This window comes from Notolepis coatsorum (assembly GCF_963971535.1).
Source record: "Notolepis coatsorum genome assembly, chromosome: 17".
Lineage (NCBI taxonomy): Eukaryota > Metazoa > Chordata > Actinopteri > Aulopiformes > Paralepididae > Notolepis > Notolepis coatsorum.
The window spans coordinates 53021904-53035227 of NC_140181.1; the positions used below are offsets into that span (position 1 = coordinate 53021904).

Genomic DNA, 13324 nt, shown 5'->3' on the forward strand with positions numbered 1-13324 from the left:
CCGAATCTGGGTTTAACATGATTTGTGGAGCTCCCTCTGGTGTTGTGGTCGTGGTATTCACTGACCTTTGGGAAGTATTTTGACATGTACATGGGTACCTTAGTCGTGTAGTGCATCTTGTAGACCAGGCCCATTGCAAGTTGCTGTACTCTGTCGTCTACTCTAAGCCATCCTAGGTTGTCAAAGTGGGCAGGGGTGAGGTGGGTTCTAGGAGTAAGGTCAAGCAGTAATCTGACCAGTTTGTTTTGTGATGTTTGTCATTTTGTTTTTAGCGCCTTTGAGGTGCTTTGGTACCATGAGGTGCAAGCATAGTCGTAGTACCCTTGAATGAGTGCTCCTGCCAGAGTCTTCAGGGTATTCTTGTTTACCAGAGAGGAGATCCGGTACAAGAATCTAGTTCGTTGGTTGACTTTTTTTATTACATTGGATGCCATTTTGTCACAGGAAAGATTTGCCTCTAGGATGGAACCTAGGTATGTAATTTCATCTTTCCTTGTGACAATATTGTCACCCACTGTAACTGAGAAGCCGTCGGCCTTACTGAGTTTGTTATTTGAACCGAAGAGAATGGACTCTGTTTTACCCAGGTGTAATGATAGTTTGTTGTCAGCGAGCCAGGTGCAGATTTTGCCTAGTTCCGAGCTGAGGGTTTTTTTCAACCTGTAACTTGTTCTTGTCAGAGACCAGCAGGGCTGAGTCGTCCGCGAACAGGAACAAGTTGCAGTCACAAGCTGACGACATGTCATTTGCATAAATTAGGAACAGTAGCGGTCCTAGTATGCTTCCTTGTGGAACACCACAGCTCACTGGGAGGGGGGGGGGGGGGGGGGATAGGATAGGGTACCGTTTACCTCCACCATCTGTTCTCTCCCCTCCAGGTAGGATTGCATCCAGCTCACTGATAAACTATCAAAAACCAATTGCTTTTAGCTTGTCAATCAGAATGGAGTGATTGACAGTGTCGAAGGCCTTTTGTAGGTCCAGCATGACCATGCCGCAGTATTTGCCCGCATCCACCTCTTGTTTGATGTGGTCGTTCAAATAGAGAAGGCATGTGTCAGTGGAGTGGGATGTTCTGAAGCCAGATTGGAAGACTTTTTCCCGCAAGGTACTGTTCACATATATTGGTTCAAAGGAACATTATGTGAAATGTGCATTATGTGAACCGTCTTCTCCAGAGTAGATAGATACCAATTTCCTCTCTGTGCATTCAGTTGCAAGCTAGCCTAGCTTAGCACACACAAATAGAAGCGGATACAGACTACTAGAGGTGTGTTTGGCCAACAGCTAGGCTAGTTTGCAGCCGGATAGCTTTCTACTGAATGCACAGAGAGGAATTTAATATACATCTTCTTGTCTGACTCTGGAGAGGAGGGTAAGTACAGAATTCTTAATTTGGGTGGTGTTCCCCTTTAATTCTGTTCTAATTATATTTATCGATGATACAAGATGATGTTAGATAAGAGAATAACGGAGTATCTCAGAAGAAGAACCATATAACTCTTGTTTGAAGTTTTCAGAGGAACAATGTTTACAAACTTTATTATATAAAGATGGCAATTTTGAGTGTTGTGTTCATTCATAGTTAACACTTCCAGCGCCAACAGCAGAGGGCGCTGATGGCCCTTCAGCACCAGTGCTTTATCCAATGTAGGATAGGACTTATTTGCGAGTGCTTAAAATATATCAAATATAATAGCAATAGATCTAAATAACACAGTGATAGTCAGTGAGTTGCTTCCAGTCAACATGCACGAAACAGATAATCTTTTCATACATACATTTCCGTTTTATACCGTGATGAATATGAATATATTTCTAGAGCGTTCTGTCTCATCTCAATAAACTCGAGCTTCAATGTATTTCGTTAGAAATCGTGCCATTTGTCGCTTGATTTATGAATCGTTTTCAAATAAACGCTAGATTATCGATATTATGTGTGTCATCATGGGCGAACAGAAGCAGGGTCTGAAAAATCGCTTCTCCGTACTTTGGTCGGGCGTGAACCTCACACACACAGACACACATGCTCCGATGGCGGTGAAAGGAACATCGGATTAACCCAAGATTCGTAACATAAAGTCCTTACCTCACATCTGATGTAGGGCTGGGCGATTCTTGCTAAAATGTGAATCACGATTTTTCTCTCTAAGAATTGAGATAACGATTCTCTCACGATTCTTATTTCTTCAATAAAACCATTTAAAAAGTAAAAAGAAAAGAAAAAAATGTAATAACCTTTTTTTTTATAAAAAAGAATAGTCATAACTTAGAAATTAGATTGCATAGGTCTATGAATCGAGATCGTGATTTTTTTCAGATTAATTGCCTAGCGCTAATCTGATGTAGTGCAACAAGATTAATCCAATTCCTGATCGCCATTCCAAATATTGATCGCATTTATTGATCCAACGTTATATGTCTAAAACACATAATCCACGCTGCTCCGAGTGTCCCCAGTCAATGTGTTATAACGATACTGCATGCCCGAGAAGGAAAACCTGGACCGGACTTCTTAGATTGATGCACAGCCCCAGCCAGAGGGATTCCAATGATGTGCAATACCATCTGGGAGACGTTAGGCGGCGGTATTTGCCCTTTGTGAGCTCAGACCCATTCCGAATGATAACGTCAGGCTGGATGGATGAAAAATGAATAGATATAGCGAATAAAATAAATATCGATTAAAACCCGGGATTTCTCGGGTTTGGCGCCCAGAGCATGGCGAGTTAACCAGACTTATCTCGGGTTTGGCCTCCAAAGGTAAAGACAGTAGAGGTTGAATAGTTTATTATCTAAAGATGGTAAGTTAGTGTTGTGTTCATTCATAGTTAAAGACAGTAGAGGTTGAGTACTTTATTATCTAAAGATGGTAAGTTAGTGTTGTGTTTATTCATAGTTAAAGACAGTAGAGGTTGAGTACTTTATTATCTAAAGATGGTAAGTTAAGGTGTTGTGTTCATTCAAAGTTAAATACAGAAGAGGTTGAGTACTTTCCGATGATATATGACATTCACACTCCCAAGGATGCAACTATATCTGTTAGTGTTTAGTATTGCTATAATGATATTTAATGGCTCCAGGGCAGATTTAATTTGACTCTGTCTGTTGCTTAAAGTCTCACCTGCTTCCTGCACCTTCTCCACAGCCTTGGTGATCTCAGCTTTCAACGCTTCTGTCTCATCTGCCGACACAGAGGCAGCAACAGGAACCACTGGAGACCGAGAAATTGGCAACTGAGTCAACACACAGGAAGTACAAGACCTGCTGTTCTCTTTGAGGCTAAGAACCTCAAAAGAAACCAAAGTAAATATTTGACCGTATCTTAACACTTTAACTGCCGGGAAACGCTTTACAGCGTCATTCCCGGCCATGCTCAAGTTGCCGAAGGACGCTTTACAGCGTCTTTAATATCAATATTTCAAAAATCTGTGATCTGATTCATATTTCCCCTCCGCTGGCCTGAGATCCACCAGGAGGACCCACTGAGCTCTCTGGCGGTTCAGGAGCGCCATCTGGTGGCCGATCGGCGCAATCGCCAAACAGGAAGTGCTGTGGAGGTTGTGCTGGTCGGCCATATTACTTCCGGGCACTCGGTTTGGCTGCCGGCACTCTGGCTCGTCACAATATATAGCGATCCATTGCCAATAACTCGATAAACAACATGATTTGGACGTATATAGTATTATACAAGCTGGAAATAGTTCATCAGGATAAACATCCCATAATCGAAAACGGTCTACACCACGCTGATCGTCCAACGGAGCGAGGAAGATCCGGTAAGATTCAGCGTTATTTTTTATCGTGTTCCATATAAACTGTTATGATGAACATATGACCCACACTAGATGAATGATATAACGCTGCCCACGGAATTATACACGATCCCCCGCCCATCCGATCAACATCAGATCATACGTAGATCATTCTAGAAGTACGTCCAATTGAAATTTTTTATATCGCCCCCGATTGCCATCAAACTGTATTTCATCATCAATATAATGCATTTGGGGCTATAGATCACGTTCTGGAGAAAGCTGCAGAAAGAGATGAAAACATACTTATACATTAGACCATACTTTACTATGAATATATGAATGAAAAAGTTTAACGTTGCTACACAATGAACAATACATATAGGACTTTGAATGGGCCCTAATAATGGCAATGTAGCAATAGAATTTAAAAAGTTATAGCCATGCAAAGAAGGGGTACTTCTCCATAGACGAATAGAGCCGGCAACCTATGGTATATAATGAATTTAGCCTTAGGCAATCAAAGTGTTAACACATTCAGTGCCAGGCATTAGACGGGTCCCGTTGCCACGCTTTAAAAGATAGGAGTGCGTCACCTTGTTTGTAGAGCTATAACTATATTCTATATTATAGCTATGGATACAATACTATGGCCCATTTGACATCAACTATCTATCGTTCAATATGTGAAAAAGAATAAAAAATGTCATCCATACTCTCCCGTGTTATACCGTGGTGAATATAAGTATCGTTTTAGAGTGGTCTGGGGTAATTCCCGAAATTCTGAGTTATAGCCTTATACGTGATACGTACTAATGGTCTGCAAGGGCCTTGAAATGAAGTCCGTGCCCAGCCCGAGCCCATGACATTCAGGCCCTGTCCGACAATAAGCCCGACTGTAATGAAACATTTGAAGTAGGGCTGTCTTAAATGCTTCGAAGCTTCGAACGTTCGATTCGATGGCACAAGCTTCGAACATTAAAAAAAAATCGAAGTAAAAAAAAAAAAAAAATTATATTTTTTTTTTCATTTTTTTACTTCGATTTGTGTGTGTGTGTAGGTGTGTGTGTGTGTGTGTGTGTGTGTGTGTGTGTGTGTGTGTGTGTGTGTGTGTGTGTGAACTACCCATCCCAGTTAGGACAGCCGAATCCCGTCCAATCTTTCGCCGTCGACTAAAGACTCACTTCTTCAACCATTATCTGAAATGATAAAAAAAAAAAAAAAAAAAATCTAACCGTGACTAACCTTACTGTCATGCACTTGTCCTAATAAACTAACCTACACTGTAACACGCAACACTTTGATGAACATTGTTACTCAGCTGATAGAGTTGTACCCTTCTTGCTGTCTTGTCGTACAGAACTTGTAAGTCGCTTTGGATAAAAGCGTCAGCTAAATGACTAAATGTAAGTGTGTGTGTGTGTGTGTGTGTGTGTGTGTGTGTGTGTGTGTGTGTAGGTGTGTGTGTAGGTGTGTGTGTGTGTGTGTGTGTGTGCGCGCACCTTGTAGAATTCCACACATAAGAAAGAAAGATACTGGGATGAATAAACAAAATAGGAAATAAAATGTAGAAATGCATGCAATACATAAATAAATATGAATCTCCATATATGAAATATAACATTTAGATAAGGTGCTACTGAGATGTTTTGGTGAGTTCTTTGTTTTTTTGTGGAAGTTGCCCTTCTTAAAAATGCATGAACATTCACTGATAATTGGTCTGTAGTGGAGTCTACAAGGTCTACATTGCCGGACCATGTAGAATCCGGACCTTGTAGACTGACATAATTCTGTGCATAGTTTAGTCTACACAGGCCATATTTCAAATAATCAAAATCTTACTTCATTCATCTTAAACATTCTTGATTTGGGGGATTGGTAGTTCCCATGAAATCTGAAGTTGTTCAAACGACAACAGCGATCCACCTTGAATTAAATCACACAGCCGAGTGAAACCTTGTTGGATGCGTCAGTCACGAAAGGGGCTACTTAATTAATTAATCCAACCCACTTTATTTATAGAGCACATTTAAAAACAACAACGTTTACGAAAGTGCTGTACAAGTCCCACAACATAAGATAAAAAAAAAAAAAAAAAGAATATTAAAAAAAAATATTTTTTTTTATTTTTTTTCGAAGCTTCGAATTAAAATCGAAGCTCGGCCCCGAAGCTTCGATTGCCAAAAAAAGCTTCGAAGGTCAGCCCTAATTTGAAGCCCTAGCCCGAGTGAAAGCCAAAAAAATAATATATATTAGAGCTGGGCCGTTAACGTGCTGCGTTAACGCTATACTAGTATCGTGCGATAATATAATTAACGCATTAATCTAAAAAAAAAAAAAAAAAAAAAAAAAAAAAAAAAAAATTCAGGAACGCCCTGCTTCACATTCACACAGTTCCATTCACACCTGGGAGCTGCCCAGTACAACCACAGTTGACACCATTGGCCACTGAGCAACTCCACTGGAGCAGTTGATTCAAGCCATGTCACATAGTTCAAGTTTGAAATGATTCTTTCTGTTTTGCTCCTGAGAGTGCTAGATACTGTACTGTACTGGTAATATTATTTATTTGTGTTAACTTCTTATTAAACACAAGTACATCTTATTGAACATTATTTTGATATTTCATTACCAATTATCATAGCAAAACAGCTTTTTGTAATGCATTTTGGAAACGGGAGATGGGCTCATGGTGTAATGGGCCACCTGGCCTGAGAAACATAAGGAGGAAAGAAAAAGTAAGGACTTACTTCTGGTCATTATTTGTGTAGAACACACATATTTTGAATGCCTTCGGCAGGTTTTTTATTTTTTTTTGAGCCATTTTAATCTAGATTAAATCCAGGATTGCAGATAGATTAATCTAGATTAAAAAATTTTATCTATGCCCACCTCTAATATATATATATATAATATAAATATATAAAATAAATCTTTATTTTTATTTGTTTTAAATATTCGAAACACGGTTTTATATGAACTTAATAAATAAACAAAAACGAAAATGTCCAATAGGTCTACCTAAATAACAGATAGGCGCATATCGCGCTGAAAACTAACGAAGCATTATATTATATAACCAAATATTAAATAATTTTTTAGTTTTAAATATTCGAAACACTGTTTATATATTAACTTAATAAATAAACAAAAGCGAAAATGTCCAATAGGTCTACCTAAATAACGCATATCATGCTGAAAACTAACATTATTAGCATTATATAGCCTGTTTCGCGTATGCCGTCTATTCCCATTTCCCAGCACGCGCGTTAGACTGACTCACACGGTGCCTCGTCACAATCAGTCCAAAAACTGCATCCGATGTCGCGAGTATACAGAGGTACTGGCAGACACAGACTAAAACATTAATGTCATGACACAAAAGCATACAGAAAAAACTCGACCAGCAGCCAAATATATATAAAATAAATCAGGACTCAGCACGCTGTTGACGTCAGCAACAAAAACGTCTTGCGTTGAATAACGTTAACAAAACGTCGCCAACCGGCTACATCCAAGAACTAATTAAAACGTTCGCCAACTGGCTATATTCCAACTTCAAACAACAATTGAACCACTTCGGTCCGCTGTTCATTTGTTCACCATCCACCGTTGATGGCTTCAGCACTGTTCTACTGTCCTCAAGTTCTCCCTGCGGTAATTACATCCAAATGTTTCCAAAAATGCAGCTTTCCCAGACGCATTGGGAACTTTCAAAAGCTCTCCCTTTCCATAATTCCCTTTACTATTTTATCTGTTCGCTTATCCATCTTGACTCAGAGACATGAGGCTCTCACTCTCTGATCTGATGACAGCTGGCGCAAAACAGAAAGTGAAAGCAGCGCAAGGCGCGCGCGCAATAAAACAAATAAAATAAAAGAGGGCGCTGCCCGACCGAGCCCGAATTATTTATTTAAAAACAAAGCCCTAGCCAGCCGAACCCGTCGGGTCGGGTAGGGCCCCGTTGGGCTCGGGCAGGGATGCAGTGCACTAATACGTACTATAAGTGTTGCCATTTCTTGCCTGGACACGCTACTATTCCCAAATCAAATGTATATAATAGGTATTATGTTTAATCATGAATGCATGAAAGGGGGGTCGTTTCTGATTATTTGATTGCCAGTAACGGCATTCGTATTGAACACTAAAAACGCTTATCAGCCCGATCGGTATAAAAGCATTGCACGATCAAGCTAAAATTGACGTCAGATAGTCCTTACCTGTGATCGGGAGTATTCCAAAAATAATATTCCAATTGTTTGATCGCCATCTGGTACATCCGATGTCCATTTGGTCCACGACATAACCCACCACAACATATGGATCGGGGATATTTGACGCACTTCAATGCAACCGAGAGAACAGCTCTACTGCGCCCGGAGACATTTGACCATTGCACAGGCCAAGATATAAGGTTTCAAAGGGTGCTCGATACTGCCGCCTGGGAGGATGCGGCCGGTATTGCACTTTGGCATTCTCAGGATGATTCCCCATGTTAACCCTGAGTCCGTGTGCCTGTAATGAATAGAAATATCGAATAAAAGAAATAACGATCAAATAACGAGTATACTCGTTGTTGGCGTTCAAGCGATGGCGCCCAATAACGAGTATAATCGTTGTTGGTGGGGAATGTGTTAAAGGGTTTACAGGGTTCCTGCAGGTTTCAACAAGTTAAATTTAAGACTTTTTAAGACCACTTTGAATAGAATTTAATACCTATTTCACGGCCATACTAGCAAAAAAGTATGAAGGAAAATTACAATGAAAAGAGTAATTCCATTGTAATTAGGGATGCTCGATATTGGCTTTTTTACCGATACCGATATACCGATATTGTCCAACTCTTAATTTCCGATACCGATATCAACCGGTATCACATTTTAATGCCGATATCGGCCGATAATATCGGACATCCCTAATTGTAATTGTTGGCGGGAATTGTTGGGGGGGAATTGTTGGGGGGAACTGATATTACCATGCTGCTTACTTTGCAGCCCGGACATTTCCCCCAAAGACATTTAAATGTGATACAGAGAAGTTATCGCAACATAGAGGTAACTTCCTAATCCAATACACTTTTATTCAACGGCAGTCACGAGTATAGTCGGGTTAACTCCCCGACCGTTCAGCGCCAATCACGAGTATAGTCGGGTTTTGGTCGTTATTTCTTTTATTAGCTATATCCATTCATTTTCATCCATCCAGCCTGATGTTATCATTGGGAATGGGTCTGAGCTCGCAAAAGGGCAAATACCGCCACCTACGCCTTCCAGCTGGTATTGCACTCCATTGGAAATGGTGTAGTTTCTTTTCTGGGACGATCCGAGCCGTGCGGGCGGGGTTTAAATACTCAGGCGAGGTAGGCTTCAACAACGATGGCATGGAACAGTAACCCCACCCGCCCGTTCATGTGTAACGCTCGGTAATGTGGGACGGACCTCCACGAGCAGTATTTGGAATGGCGATCAGATAATTGGATTATTTCTTTTGCATTACATCAGATACCAGGTAAGAACACTATATATTTTTCTTTTTGATCCACTTTTTCTCCCATTTTCTCCCATCCCAATTTCATATCATCCAATTCAACCCTCCCCTGTCACGGACGCTGTTTCTTGCCTCCCACAAGCCGGCTGCAATGTGGACTAAGTCATACATAGTAGGGGTGCACCGATATATCGATCGGGTATCGGTATCGGCCGATAAGTGCCTTGTTGACTGCAATCGGCCTATAAGCTCAAATGTGCTGATAGCAGTCGCCGATAAATAACCATCAATTTGTGTAGCGTCAAAAGGCAAAAAAAAAAAAAGAAGTTCACTCGCGACCTACCTGCACAACGCCCGCCGTCCCCCACACACACACACAAGCTACTGCATCAAAGTTACTACTTGTGGCATTAACGTTATATAGTTAGTGTTACACGGACAATAACATCAGCATATTATTATTACCCATAGCAGCAAGGCATTACTCCGAGTCCGTTCATTAGCTACCGGGAGATGCAAGACTAACGTTACTGGTGAAAATGTGATTTGCGTTGGAATACTCCTTTGCCAACTTGCTGTACTTTGCTTGCAGGTCTGCAGCCATTATTGCTGGATTATGAATAGCCCCAACTTTAGCCAAGGTAACGTTATGGCTAAACCTTTAACAATAGTTAACGCTAGCTTTCGGTTAGCTGTTCAATGCTATTAATAACACAACTCCCCGTCAACACCCTCTCTCGGGAAGATGGCATTTAAGAAAGTATCTGCTGTTAAAATGACACAAACATTCGTTTTGTGGCATTAACGTTATATAGTTAGTGTTACACGTTCAATAACAAGCATATTATTTACCCGAAGATAGCAGTAAACAAGACATTACTCCGTTAGTCCGTTCATAGCTCAGTTCCATTCCGTTGCTCATTCCGTACCCAACTACCCATTCTGCAATCTGTTAATAAAGTTTTCAACCAGACAAATGTATAGAAAGGCTTTGTTTTATTATAACATTTGTTGCAGTAAAATCATTATGTCTCATTTGGTCATGCTGTGGAGCGCTGGTCGGCGGGCCGGGCAGCTAACGTATTAGCTACGTTAAGTTTGTTGTGCTCTCGCAAACAGAACAATGGCGGCATGCCCGAAAGTAGAAAATGAATAAACGCTTGCCGATTGGTGGTAAGGACAGCAGGAGGTGGGTGCTAGCGGTGTGGCGTAATTGGCCGAATCGACTGTCAATCAAAATGGTTATATTGCATTGGCTGAGAGCTCTGGTTGAGAGAACAGTATCCATCTGCAGGCCGCCAGACGATACTTGAACTGATACAGGCTACTGGGAGAGGGATAGTGCTAGGGCTGGGCGATATGGCCTAAATATGATATCACGATATTTTCTGACCTTTCGGCAATACACGATACACATCACGATGTTTTTCTTTTTTACCCCAAACAATTCATTATGAGGCTTACCAAGACAGTATTTGAGTTTGCAAGCTAACATTAAAGACAAAATAAAATACCCATGCATTTAGCATTTTTATATTATATATTAGATTTAGATTATTAGATTATATATTGCATATGAGATATTATATGATTTAGATATGAAATATGATGAATTGAAAATGGGGGACCCTGATGTAAACAAGACTAAAGTCTTTCTCTGGTCTGCATCCCCTTAACAATTGTATGTATTGAGCTGTACTGTACCCATTCTGCAATATGTTAATAAAGTTTTAAATCAATCAATCAATCAATCAATAGCATTTTAGCATTTTTATGAAACTACTGTATATATGTATGTCTCTAAATGTTTTGATGAATTGAAAATAGAGGACCCTTATGTAAAAAAGCCGAAAGTCTTTTTCTGGTCTTCATCCTCCTGTACTGTATTGTACCCATTCTGCAACCTTTTAATACAGTTTTCATTCATTCATTCTGACGGAAACATAATCATTTTGATTGACAGTCGAGTCTGCCAATGACGTCACACCGCTTGCACCCGCCCTGCTGTTTTTAGCACCAATCGGCAAGCGCTTAGTTTTTGACTTCCTGAATGTCCTGTGTGCTGAACAACAAAGCTACTAACGTTAGCTCCCCGCGGCCGTCGAGTCGGAGACCAGTGCTCCACAGGATGACTAAATGAGGCATAATGATTTTACTACAACGAATGTTATAATAAAAGCCTTTCCATACATCGGTCTGATTGAAAACTTTATTAACAGACGGCGGAATGGGCATATCTCAGCACGGGCTGAGATATGAACGAGTAACGTGTGGACAGATTGACGCGACACAATCCTCTTGGGCAAAACATCACGATATCCACGATACATTGAAAAAGTGTATCGTTAATGAACTGTACCCGATATTTATATAATATCGTCATATCGCCCAGCCCTAGATAGTGCTACATGGCATGGTGGAATTAATACCATAAACATATTTCTTGATGTTTCCTTTTTTAAGTAAGTAAAGAGGCCTACAAATACAAACATACACATATACAGTAGTTTCATTAAAAAAAAAATATATTACAAAAAAAAATATCAAAAAATTTTTTTTTAAAGAAAATAACAAATACTATACAAATAATACACAAATATCGGTATCGGTATCGGCCGATTGTGTTACTTGAACAATCGGTATCGGTGGCCAATTTTCATATCGGTGCACCCCTAATACATAGCACAAGTCCCCTCCGGTACTTGAGGTAACAGCAGTCGCATCTTTTCACCTGCGCAGCTCGATCTCTCAGTGGCGAGGAGTAACGCGTGGGAGGCTCACGCTGCCCCCGACACTTCCTGATTCTACTGCGCAGGCGCACCAACCGACCTGTAGGAGTCGCTGTCCACAACGCCCGATCCCCACCCATCAGTTTCCCACCCCCTAATACGGCCAATGTGTATTAGTACGGACGACCAGCTAAACTGAAAGCAAATGTGGAGCGCTGGGCTCGAACTGACGAGCCCAGCGTCTCCAGCATTTCGTGGCGAGCGCCTTGCCCACTACGCCACGTAGCCGCCCGTAAGAACACTATATATAAAATCTTGCGTTGATCTGATATTTCTTTCTACCCCGATCGAAGCTGTCTCTGTGTGTGTGTGTGTGGCTGTGTGCCGTTGGGTGGGAGGAGGTGGCGGGGGAGCCCCGCGGTCCAGGGCTCTTTTCATTCTTGCATGAGGAAGGATAATAATGATGATCTAGCATCGATTTCAGGACGATTCGATAATCAGGCGAAAAATGACAACATGTTTAGTGTATTCCACTAAAGGGCTATTATAGCGTCTTTTCCTGGAACTACTCAGAAGCACCCAAACTATATTCATATTCAAAACGGTATAAAACGGAAATGTACCGATGAAAAAACAATCTGTTTCGTGGATGTTGACTGAAAGCAACTCACTGACAGTCGACGGGTGTATTAGACCCATAGATATAATATAAGATATATTTTAGGCACTCGCAAGTGAACAAAGCGCCCCATTGACTTACAGTGCTGGCGTAATAGCGCCCTCTGGCGCCCCGACCCGTGGCGCAGAATGAGTTAAGACATCAAAATCACATGTAAAACGTTTTTAAGATGTTTTAAGGCCAACAAATTTTTTTTCTTTTTATTGGTCTTTTTCCCCCTCCATTTTTCCTCCGATTTTCTCCCATCCCAATGTTAGTCGTATGCCAATTCCCAGTCCCTTCCTGGTCGCTGCGCACTTACCCCCCACAGTCAGATCATCTGGGAGAGTGGAGGCTACCACGTGCTTCCTCCGACACACGTCCAGCCAATCAGCGCTTCTTTTCACCTGGAAGCGCGGATTCTCATTGAGAGGGCGTAGCGTGTGGGAAGACCACACTATCCCCCTCACGTCCAATCCGCGCTTAGCAGGCGCCCCGACCGAACTGTAGGAGTCGCTGTTTACAACGACCCGGACCCACCCCGCCAGCTTCTCCCACCCTCTGATACAGCCAATTGTATCAGTGCAGACGGCCAGCCAAGCTGGTGACAACCCCGGAGCTGTGAGCTGGATTCGAACAGGCAAATCCAGCTCAGCTCCGGGGCTGGTGACGAACGCAATCTCCGCTCGGCCACC

The 13324-nt window shown here is 41.4% G+C and overlaps 1 protein-coding gene across 1 annotated transcript in view; it reads right to left on the reverse strand.

Annotated features, from left to right (window-relative positions):
- The window catches only part of zbtb17 (zinc finger and BTB domain containing 17), a gene marked incomplete at its 3' end in the record, with an annotated part of 50672 nt that overhangs the window by 6992 nt on the left and 30356 nt on the right, over window positions 1-13324 (reverse strand). Inside the window, exon 13 of the mRNA XM_084333453.1 lies at window positions 3125-3214. Coding sequence (XP_084189579.1) covers window positions 3125-3214 — 90 coding nt within the window. The remainder of the gene's footprint in view (window positions 1-3124; window positions 3215-13324) is intronic.